This window comes from Colias philodice, chromosome 27 (assembly GCF_061535455.1).
Source record: "Colias philodice isolate Cphi_HAF_F1 chromosome 27, ilColPhil1 Martin Lab GWU primary, whole genome shotgun sequence".
Taxonomy (NCBI): Eukaryota; Metazoa; Arthropoda; class Insecta; order Lepidoptera; family Pieridae; genus Colias; species Colias philodice.
Window position 1 is genome coordinate 2,726,820 of NC_143112.1, and position 11,845 is coordinate 2,738,664.

Sequence of the window (11,845 nt, forward strand, 5' to 3'; positions counted from 1 at the left end):
TTTTACGAAACCATAAAAAACAACCTAAACCGAAATACCTAATAATATTTTTTTATAAATACCACTACATACAATGCAAGGCAGTCAATACGCATCGTAAATGAATAATTCCAAATTAAACGAATCTTAAAATTTTCAATTACCTATCCATAATTCAAAATTAAAAGAATCTTAAATTATCTTCAAGCTATTTTATAACTTATTTTTTTTATTTATCGATATTTTAGTATTCGATAAAGTGGCAAGCACTACCTTTTTAGAACAAAAAGTGGCTACATGTGGATTTGAATGCCAAGCCGATAACAGTGTGTTGTCTCTTTCTATCGCATTAATTAGGGTATTGAATAAAAGAGAGCCACTATATAAGAAACGTTCAATTAATTGTTACTTCTCCAGGCTTGTTAATTGCTCCGAGAATGTAATGTCCTAATGTCCTTATCTGGGTTGCCACTTTATATGATTGGAACTAGCTTTTTCCTGCGGCTTCGTTCGCGTTGAAAACTTGTGCTTTGACTATTACTATTACACAAATATTCAATACAGAACTTATACATCGATAAAGTTTCGTCCACTGTATTATTTAAAGTTGGAAATGAAAAAACATTGTTTCAGATTATATTTCAAAAAAATCTTTTACATGTAGTGGACACTAGAAAAACATTGAAACAAAGTAGTAAATTTTTAAAACAATTTAAAACTGTGTTAAAGATTTTAGATTTGTGTCAAATAACTCATATTTTGTTATTAAATGGAGGTGGTTATAATACAAGGTAATTTATTCATAAAAATTAAAACACATATTTACTGCAGTAAATTTATTGGCATATGCACAATGTAAATTGCGATTTATTAACAATAACTAAGAGGCGTTTCGATTGTCCATACAATATCCATTAAATTAGAAGGGTATTCAGTTTCTGTCATATTCATCATCGTCATCGTCATCATCACGGTCCCGGAGATCAGTCCGATCGCTGTCCAGATCGCGTTCCCTCTGTAAAATAAACATGAATCATATTAATTGAAATATTTTGTAATTGAAATGTTGTGTATTCTCGCCACTTGGGCCTAGGTACTTACCTGTATGATTAAAAAGCAATAATTATTCACAATAACTGCAAAATTCTGACATTGTGAACAATTAAATTCATGGCATTCTCAAGCTTCAACAGAAATTGAAAACCTAAGCCTTTATAAAACGAGTGTTATTAAGTGTTATGCACGTATAATACGACTTGTGATTGTTTGTTAATTAACACTGAGCACATTTTGGACATGCATTTTTTTTCAATAATAATTATTAAGGGGGCGCATAAAGCAAAATAACCAATCTTCTATTAGATGATACGTGTAATATGCAAGACCAAATCTAAAAAATAAAATATATATCAAACTAGATGATATGTTCAACGATTCTGTTTAATCAAAAACATAAAATATTAAAATTTACTCGATAAAAAAAAATCACCAAGTTAGCTCTAATTTTCACACTTTTACGTTTTCTACTTGACATGGTAATACTTATTATGATTTTTTTTTCATAAACAATTATATTAAAACATTTGCAAGATATTTGTCAGAGCATTTTGTGTAATTACTTTTAGTTTTGGTTTTATCTGCGATAAACCACTTTTGGCGCTCTTTTTTTCTCGAGATAAACGTTTGATTTTGTCACGATAAAAGTGGTTTATCGCAGATAAAACCAAAACTAAAAGTAATTACACAAAATGCTCTGACAAATATCTTGCAAATGTTTTAATATAATTGTTTATGAAAAAAAATCATAATAAGTATTACCATGTCAAGTAGAAAACGTAAAAGTGTGAAAATTAGAGCTAACTTGGTGATTTTTTTTTATCGAGTAAATTTTAATATTTTATGTTTTTGATTAAACAGAATCGTTGAACATATCATCTAGTTTGATATATATTTTATTTTTTAGATTTGGTCTTGCATATTACACGTATCATCTAATAGAAGATTGGTTATTTTGCTTTATGCGCCCCCTTAATTATTTAGAATCTTTTTTTCTGATGACATTGTTAGTGTATGAGTTTATGAGATAGGTTCGACATTTATATTATGTGTATTAGGTATCTATTAAATTACTTACCTTGGACACAGAATAATAACTACTAGCTAGCCTTGGATTTACATTGAAAATTAACACATAAATATTACTTACAGTTTCGGTTAGCAGACATTGTATACAAACAACGAATAATAATTTATTCAAGTCGGTACTTACTCACCAATAAGACATATCCATTATTCTAAAACAAAAATAAATATGAATTAAATCGTTCCACATATAAAATTGAAGAAAACTAGCTCCGCTTCAGCCTTCACCGTTTCATCTGTGTGGCTCCGCTCCTGTTGGTCTTAGCGTTATGATATATTATAGCCTTCTTCGATAAAATGGGCTATCTAACATCGAAAGAAATTTTCAAATCGGACCAGTAGTTCCTGAGAAGTGAGATTAGCGCGTTCAAACAAACAAACAAACTCTTCAGCTTTTTAATATTGTATTAGTATTAGTGTATAGATTAATACTAAAACCTAAAACGTTATTACAGTAATAATTCATTATAAATTATTATTTACTTAACGAAAATTTTGTAAAAAAAAACATTAATTAAAATATAATTAGGTAATTGCAGTACTTAAATCACTTCACTGTTAAAATTCTTGACTTACGTGTTTCGATAATAATTGGCTAGATATTTTCTCTGAACCGGGCTGTAAAAAAAATGAAGTAGGTATAGGAAATAAATGATTTTTTACTGATTTACATTGTGATTTATTAAAATGGCAAATGGCAGCCTCGCTACCGTCTTTTTGTAGAATTTTGGAAAAAGTAAATCCTCAGCATTTTACAAAATGCCGAGCATTTGTAAACGGCGAAATAATATAATTTATAGTATTAAACAAATATAAAATTATATTAATAATAATTATTATTAATTATTATATTTACCTACCAGTTTGTGAAGTTGCACAGCAAACTGGAAAATATTTTAATGTTAGGTACTTTTAAAATGATTAATTGTTTATTATAGTGGTTTAAATTAATTGTTTATGGAGATATTTCCACATATCTTAATAAACAAATAATTTAAACTACATTACATTATACATTAAGAAACCAATTCGAAACAATTTGTTTATTTAATATGTAGCTGATACAACATTATTTTTCACTTACAGGTCTCTGCACAGGGATTGGCTCCTGAAATCAAGATTATAAATTAATATACTACTTAAAGTAATTTTTATTAAAAAATACCACAAAATTATATACCTAGACGTAAAAATATTTCTTTGCAAAGACACAAATAAAAAGGGTACATACCGGTCTAGGCACCGAATTGATACTAACAGGTCTAGGCTAAAAACAAATAAAAATATAATTATTATTTTTTATCTAACAGTAAATAGTACAGGTATAATATTTAAGACATGTTATACATTAAAATCGTGAAAATTAATAATAATTTTTATACGAAAAGAAAAAAAAAACTTTTTTGAATACCGCGACCGGTCTAACAGGAATAGCTTCATGTGGAGGATACTGTAACAATTAAAACATTATTTTATATTTATTACTTTTTCGGAGAAGAAAACTTTCAATAATTTATGCTATAAGTACATGATAATATTTACTCTTCAATTATTAATAATTGACCAGTTATATTATTGTAACTTGTAACTGTACTTACATATTGGAAATTCAAACTCTGCAATAATTAACAAATAATAAATAAAAAATATATGAAAATAGCTTTCATATTGTATTTTTTTAATTATTTATTTCCTGTTCATAAATTACAATATTATGGTAAAAGTATCCAAAAATTAATTATAACTTACGCCTAAATTATGGACTTTTGATCCGGGAACCTATAAGAAAGTAGATTTTATTAAACGTCACAAAATTGTAATATTTTTAAGTCCGAGTCTATCACTACACCATAGAAATATGTTCAAAATTAATATTTCAATAATTTTGTTTTTACGAATGCACTAACATAATATTATAAGCATTCGCGCATATTTTTTGTCAAAATCCTATTTATTTAATGAGTAATATATGTATATCATCACGCTAAGACCAACAGGAGCGGAGCAATGCGGGTGAAACCGCGGGGCACCTGTAGTATACGTATAAAGTGAAATAAATTGATATTATATATTTAATTAGTGAAGTATTTACATGACTTATTACAGCTGGCCTCTGGAACAAAAAAAAAATTAATTTAAATAAGTAGGTACTTAAATTCACAAATAAAGCTTAAAAAGGTAACTTAATAATATTTCAACATCCTAGAACCGATATGCTTGTTAAAAATCTTTTTGTTTTCGTTTCTTTCCTCGAGAATTTATTACTCACGTAAGACACTTTCAAAACCTGTGAAAAATAATTTGTTAGGTAACTTATTTATTCTATTTAATTTAAAAAATAACAATTAATAAATGTATTATTAATACTTACACCACGACCTTTATATTTCTGAAAAAAAAAACAAATATGTGATCTTAGTAGGTATTTTTCTGAATTCGTTAATAAATTCCTCCAAGTTGTTAAGTGTTGTTAAGATCAAATTAATTATGCAAAATAAGATAAAAAGAGCGGGTCCATTTTTTTACAGTCAGAAATAGCTTTTCCATGAAATAAATTTATACAAATATCTTATTTTTAAATATTATGTCTCTTATTTAATGAGTGCTAATAATTGTAATTTGTAAGTGTTTTTCAATTCTTTTTTTGATGATTAGTTTTGAAGAAAATTGAATACAGATACTTGAAACTTACCGAGGCAATTTGATCTAATTCTCTTGCAAGTAAGTCTAAATTTGAGCTCTGAAAATAAGGTTAAAACTCTTAGTTACCTATATTTTAAATAAGAGCATTATGTTATATATTTTATAGGTGTGATTTTAAAAGCAATTAAATTCAGTTTACAAATAAAATAAAAATTATTAAAATTTTACTTACACCGTCATTTGGATGCTGGTGGAATATTTATTATTAATTTGATGTATATTAATAATGTATATACAGGGTGTCCCAAAAAGTAGTGATGAACGGAAGTTGGAAGGTAGAGGACCTAGAGGGCTATCCGAATCACCCCCATGTATGTTATGCGATTTTTCGTATTTTCGGAGTTATGACGTTTTTTTCAATTTTTCTGCTATCGCCGAGTACGATGATATTTTCACTCATGGTGACGTGAATTATTGCGCTAGATGTTTGATTTTTTTTGTGTGCTAAGCTGAAAGATAGGTCAATTCATTATGGTAACATTTATTATCGTTAGATCTTAGAATGGAATAAAAGAAAGAGTTATATGCCAAGAAAGATAAAATTATCCAGTATGTTCAAAACTTCAAGGGCCCATAAAAAATAAAATCACATAAAAAAAGTTTTCCATTTGGCTTTTAAAAACTTGCTCTATCTATCAGGTAGCTACCCTAAAAATTTAATTTTATTATTCAGAAGGCTTCAATCGAAAAATTTAAATGTAATGTGGTAAGTGCAAAAATTTTATTAACATGATGATCATTAAAACCAATAAATAGATGTTTAATTAACAGAAATTTTTAAAATAACCCCGGTGTTGCTCAGTGCAAGTGCGACATCACCGTAAAAAGTTGTCTTTTAAATGTCTGAATGCCCTTTTATCATTTTTAATGGTTTCTTCTGCTACTATGAATTTCGGGGTTATTTCGTCCAAATTGTGGCAGTCTCTCGTCTATGTAGTATCTCCACGGAAAAAAATTAATAGGGTTAATGTCCGGGGACCGTGGAGGCCAGGCTAAAGGGCAAAGATACCCTGAAAGATGGATTGGTCGTTGCAGCCTGCGCATGCGCCGGTGACGCCTGCCTTAAATCCTGGCCTCCACGGTCCCTCGACCTAAACCCCATTGAATTGTTTCAATGGGGATACTAAAAAGACCTCGGCTACTTGAAAGAATGCCACAATTTGGACGAAATAACCCCGAAATTCATAGTAGCAGAAGAAACCATTAAAAATGATAAAAGGGCATTCAGACCTTTAAAAGACAACTTTTTAAGGTGATGTCGCACTTGTATTGAGCAACAGCGGGGTTATTTTAAAAATTTCTGTTAATTAAACACCTATTTATTGGTTTTAATGATCATCATGTTAATAAAATTTTTGCACTTACCACATTACATTTCAATTTTTCGATTGAAGCCTTCTGAATAATAAAATTAAATTTTTAGGGTAGCTACCTGATAGATAGAGCAAGTTTTTAAAAGCCAAATGGAAAACTTTTTTTATGTGATTTTATTTTTTTATGGGCCCTTGAAGTTTTGAACATACTGGATAATTTTATCTTTCTTGGCATTTAACTCTTTCTTTTATTCCATTCGAAGATCTAACGATAATAAATGTTACCATACTGAATTGACCTATCTTTCAGCTTAGCACACAAAAAAAATCAAGCATCTAGCGCAATAATTCACGTCACCATGAGTGAAAATATCATCGTACTCGGCGATAGCAGAAAAATTGAAAAAAACGTCATAACTCCGAAAATACGAAAAATCGCATAACATACATGGGGGTGATTCGGATAGCCCTCTAGGTCCTCTACCTTCCAACTTCCGTTCATCACTACTTTTTGGGACACCCTGTATAGTATATACTACTATAAAAATGGTAAGAAATGACGTATGATTAGATACCGCATTTACTTAGGTATTATGTTCGCATCTTTTAAAATAGTTGAAAAATTTGGAAAAAATTTCAAAAAATCGAAAAAATTACATTATTTAGTTGGTCATCGCAAGTTAATTGAGTAGTATTATTCAAGTTATAATCATTTCTTATAAATGCAAAGAAATGTGTTCATTCGTATTATAGATACAATATTAATTAATTTGAAGTTTTATCGAAAAGTACCTAATTACTTCTCAGTAATTACTAATATTTTTCCATTCAGGTAGGTATAATTTATCTGTACCTAATTCTAGCATTATTCTAAGCAAAAACTAATAATAATTTAATATTTACAGGATGCACTGGTACTGGACCCTGGAAGGAAAAGTATTATTTAATATCCCCAAAAAATTAACACAACATATTATAAACACTAGAAAAACATATTTGTTGTATAAGAAACAACCTAGTAATAAAACATAGATACCCTCAGAGATTCGATGTCCTCTTCATTTCTATCCCTAAGACGTGCTTCCCGCCTCTGTAATCAATAAAAATATTTATAATATAGGTAACCCTGGACCATAGACAATCATAATATCCATTATAGAGTTATTAATTATTATTTTCAATGGAAATTCAAATAAAATATGAGATGTTTCATCGCGGTAATAAGTAGCTTATAATATGTCAGTCTCTATCTATAACTATCTCCAGAAATAAAAGTTCTGTAGAAAAATTGCTACATTAAGACGTGAAAGAAAGCCTAACAAACATAACATAATATTCTTTCGTATTCATAATATAGCAAGGTACTACGGTACCGGAACAATGCGTTCAACCGTTTTTCATGAGAGACTTAAACATTTTCCTCCCATTTTCCCAAACTTATCTTGATAATTATATTTCAAACCCACAGACAGATGAAAAAGGGAGTATACAGTTTATCATAATATACATAAATTTTTAATTAAAAATACTGTGAGGGACATTCATCCAATTATTATTGGATGGCCCCGCAGGATGCCGCAGGTGAAGCCTGAGGGCAGAGCCTATTATCATGTTACTTTTTGTAGTTGTAAATGAAACGTTATAACTAAAATTAAACAACGATATTTACGCAGTTTTAATACAACAAATATCAATATTAAGAAAAAAATATTAATATTTAAGTACTTACATCATCATCGCGATCATCGATGAGCTGAAATAAACGTGTTTTAATCTTATATATATAAAAATGAATCGCAAAATGTGTTGGTAAGCGCATAACTCGAGAACGGCTGAACCGATTTCGATAATTCTTTTTTTATTATATTCCTTGAAGTACGAGGATGGTTCTTATGTAGAGAAAACGTTAACATGTACCACGGGCGAAGCCGGGGCGCACCGCAAGTTAGTTATAAAAATAACAGTTTTAAGTAAGACATACCTACTGCAATAAATAAATTACCTTTAAGCTAAGGCTTTGCAATCTTCGTCTATTTTCGAGCTATAAATAAAAATACATGTATTAATTTGTTTTTAAAATATACAATAAAGTTTTGTTTTTTAATTACAATTAGGTACTATTTAATGTTATTGTTATTAATAAGCAAACCTGTCTGTCCTCATCATCATCGTCGTCCAACTGAAAAATAATAATAATTTATCATCTGTGTTGTTTTATGGAAATTAAAAGTCATAGATAAATAATGTAAATAATGATATTTTAATTTACCTGTTGATGTTGATGTCTCCTGTGTTGAGAGTGCTGCAAGACGAATAAGTAAAAAAAAAACGTTACGTCATAATCTTAACTGAATGACACAAAACCTCGCAAGACATAAATGGGATTCAAAAGTCCTACTAATATTATTTATTGTAATACGCTTTAGAAATAAATTATAAATACGAAAGTTTATGAGGATGTATGTGTAATGTGTATAGTATGTTTGTTACCCTTTCACGCAAATACTGCTGAACCGATTACAATGAAATTTAGCATTTAAAGGGTAATTTGGATTAACACATAGGATAGGTTTTATCGCGGAAAATCCACAGGAACGGGAACTATGCAAGTTTTTCTTTGAAAACGCAGGCGAAGCCGCAGGCAGAAAGCAAGCTGAAGAATTTTATGTATTTATTTATAAATAACTAGCGGCCCGCCCCGGCTTCGCCCGTGGTACATATGAAAAATAGATGTTGGCCGATTCTCAGACTTACCCGATATGCACAGAAAATTTCATGAGAATCGGTCCACCCGTTTCGGAGGAGTATGCAGAGTGCAGACTAACATTGTGACACGAGAATTTTATATATAAAGATTCTTTATTGTACATATGGTATTTCCTACGACCAATAGGAATGGAGCAGCAATGAAAAATGTGGCAAAATTATTGCGCTTTTGAGAGAAGATGAAGTTGCTAGTGTGAAAAATAACTATATTTTTGGATTCAAAATAATTATAACCTGTCTGTCGTCATCATCGTCATCATCAAGCTGTAAAAGAAATAAATTATTTGTTCTATAAATAAGTTTTTTTATTTATATTACCTCAACCTTATTTTGTGTGTCTTTTTACTCTGGATTTTATATTTTTAGCAGATGATTTTTTTTAAATAAATTGCACAAAAATATTACTAATATTACTTATATGAAGATAATTTCATAATTAAATATATTAAAGTTATCTGGTTTAAACTCATCAATATAATTGAATAATTACTGTATTTTTTAGCAAAAATTACCTGTTGGTGATGATACCTCCTCCTGCTTTGCTATTGTAAAAAAAAAACACGTAGGTATTAGTAATTATTTATATAATTTAACTCAAGAAAAGGTATAATTTTGACAAGTCCATTTATTTCAACTAAGCAAAAAGAACTACATCACTATCAAGTATCATCAAAATCTGTTTAGTGGTTTTCGCGTGAAAGAGTAACAAACATGCATACATTTTTCTTACTAACTGGAAAAAATGTAATTGCTTTAAAAAATATATAATTACCTGTTGTTGATCCTCGTCGTCATCGTCATCTGGCTGTTAAAAATATAAAAGAGGTTATAATTTTTCTATAATATTATGATAAAACTAGGTTTCCGCCCGCGGCTTCACCCGCGCAGTCAAAGAAAAACCCGCATAGTTCCCGTTCCCGTGGGATTTCCGGGATTGCGTCATTTTCCCGGGATAAAAAGTAGCCTATGTCCTTTCTCGGGTATCAAAATATCTCCATACCAAATTTCATGAAATTTGGTTCAGTAGTTTAGGCGTGATTGAGTAACAGACAGAGTTACTTTCGCATTTATAATATTAAGTATGGATTTATCAAGTGGCAACTAAATGTCGAGATTTATTCAATACTAGGTTTCCGCCCGCGGCTTCGCCCGCGCAGTCAAAGAAAAACCCGCATAGTTCCCGTTCCCGTGGGATTTCCGGGATTGCGTCATTTTCCCTGGATAAAAAGTAGCCTATGTCCTTTCTCGGGTATCAAAATATCTCCATACCAAATTTCATGAAAATTGGTTCAGTAGTTTAGGTGTGATTGAGTAACAGACAGACAGACAGAGTTACTTTCGCATTTATAATATTAGTATGGATAACAGCTGCTTAACAGCTGAACTAAAACCATATATTTTTTAACCAAAATCAGTAAAACCAAGAAACCTTATTTAGGTAGGTATGTATAATAAAATAGTATCAAATACTTTTATTTTTGTTATCTATTATTTGCCTTACAAGAAAAACACATTAAAACCGGCTCTTCCATTTAGATAATTATCTTCTGCCTACGGCGTTAAATAAAAATGTTGCTGGGTTCAATAACCTTCAAAATTACTGAAGTAAAATTCACTAGTTTCAACTCTCAGCTTTGCTTGCGTTTTTTAGCAAAAAAGCACCTTATTTCAGATTACAATCTATATCTGTGCCGAATTTCATCGCGATCGGAATATAATATATATAATAAGTATAATAATTTTTTTTGGAAGAGAAACAAACATCCTTGCAAAAATTGTGTTTTATAGCAGTAGTTTTAGCCGATTTACTATATTATTATTTTGTTAATTTGTATTTAATAGTTCAAGTGTTTTTTTTAACTTATCGTATAACGTCACTTAAATAGGCAAGCATGACATTCTTTGTATTTTTGAGTAGGTACTTATCTATACTAATATTATAAAGCTGAAGAGTTTGTTTGTTTGTTTGTTTGTTTGTTTGAACGCGCTAATCTCGGGAACTACTGATCCGATTTGAAAAATTCTTTCGCTGTTAGATAGCCCATTTATCGAGGAAGGTTATAGGCTATGTATCATCACGCTACGACTTACAGGAAAGGAGCCACGGGGGTGAAACCGCGCGGAGCAGCTAGTGACTAGATAAAAAAAAAATACGTGTGGCACTCGAGGACTGCCGCGGTAAAGCTGCATAGCATCGCATGGCTGTGCCGGTTGGAGTGGAGGGTGGGTTTTTTCGTTACGGAATTTTTACATTCGGTCGCCGCGCTCTTAGTCTGAGATAAAAGCTATTAATAAAAACATACTAGTACTAAAATATACTTACCATAGGTGCCGCTAAAGCTAATGCCACGCAAAGCCCGAAAATCAACAGCCTCTTCATTTTAATAACTAAATAATGAGGATTAATTCAAAAAAACCCCTATTTATACGAAATACCATAGAAAATCACTAATTACTAATATAATGGACTTAATCGCGTGAAATTTCATACAAGATTCAATTAAATTTAGTCAGAATTTTAATTTCTCTTGTTGTAGATAGAGATAAGCAAGTTAAGGCTTTACGTTCGGCTTTGTTTCATAATAATTAAGAAGTATGTTTGAAGAATATTATTTTTTTTCATTGCGAATGTGTTTATATACTTATTAGTTATTACTAAGGTTACTACTTAGAAATAATTTTATTTTATTATGTAGGTCTACTATGAAATAAACATACCTAGATATAGAGCTGAACAATTATTTATTATTTTATAAACTAGATTGTACCTAGTGTAAATATTTTTATGTTGTGTGTTTGAATGAGCTTATCTCAGAAATTTGATTTCGTTTTATGTTAGATAATTCCTCACATAATATAATACAGCCTTGTGATAGTCTTTTGCGAGCAGATAAAGCCGCGCTCACAGCTAGTATTATCATCTAAACACTGCGAACGTAGGT

The 11,845-nt window shown here is 30.0% G+C and overlaps 1 protein-coding gene and 1 long non-coding RNA gene across 2 annotated transcripts; both read right to left on the minus strand.

Moving 5' to 3' along the window:
- Positions 1 to 810: 810 nt before the first annotated feature.
- Positions 811 to 2,722, minus strand: LOC149476533 (uncharacterized). The gene is made up of 3 exons (XR_016317817.1): positions 2,698 to 2,722; positions 2,253 to 2,273; positions 811 to 994 (listed from the first exon to the last, which is right to left on the minus strand). It is a non-coding gene; the product is annotated as an uncharacterized LOC149476533 (long non-coding RNA).
- A 468-nt stretch (positions 2,723 to 3,190) lies between these two features.
- Positions 3,191 to 11,283, minus strand: LOC149476534 (uncharacterized). The gene is made up of 20 exons (XM_089711654.1): positions 11,227 to 11,283; positions 9,676 to 9,708; positions 9,416 to 9,445; positions 9,138 to 9,167; positions 8,407 to 8,439; positions 8,287 to 8,316; positions 8,140 to 8,178; positions 7,867 to 7,890; positions 7,174 to 7,227; positions 7,041 to 7,061; positions 4,997 to 5,011; positions 4,814 to 4,861; positions 4,493 to 4,510; positions 4,391 to 4,408; positions 4,214 to 4,234; positions 3,871 to 3,900; positions 3,720 to 3,737; positions 3,533 to 3,571; positions 3,353 to 3,388; positions 3,191 to 3,229 (listed from the first exon to the last, which is right to left on the minus strand). The coding sequence occupies exons 1-20, from the start codon at positions 11,281 to 11,283 to the stop codon at positions 3,191 to 3,193; spliced, it is 633 nt and encodes a 210-aa protein (XP_089567780.1).
- Between the last annotated feature and the right edge of the window lie 562 nt (positions 11,284 to 11,845).

Bases quoted from the DNA above. Each gene is read 5' to 3' on its own strand.
- LOC149476534 (XM_089711654.1), bottom strand. From the start codon at position 11,283: ATGAAGAGGCTGTTGATTTTCGGGCTTTGCGTGGCATTAGCTTTAGCG. The intron at 9,709-11,226 runs GTAAGTATATTT...TATTTTTAACAG, and splicing joins TAGCTTTAGCGGCACCTATG to CCAGATGACGATGACGACGA. The intron at 7,228-7,866 runs GTAAGTACTTAA...TATTGATTACAG, and splicing joins TCGATGATCGCGATGATGAT to AGGCGGGAAGCACGTCTTAG.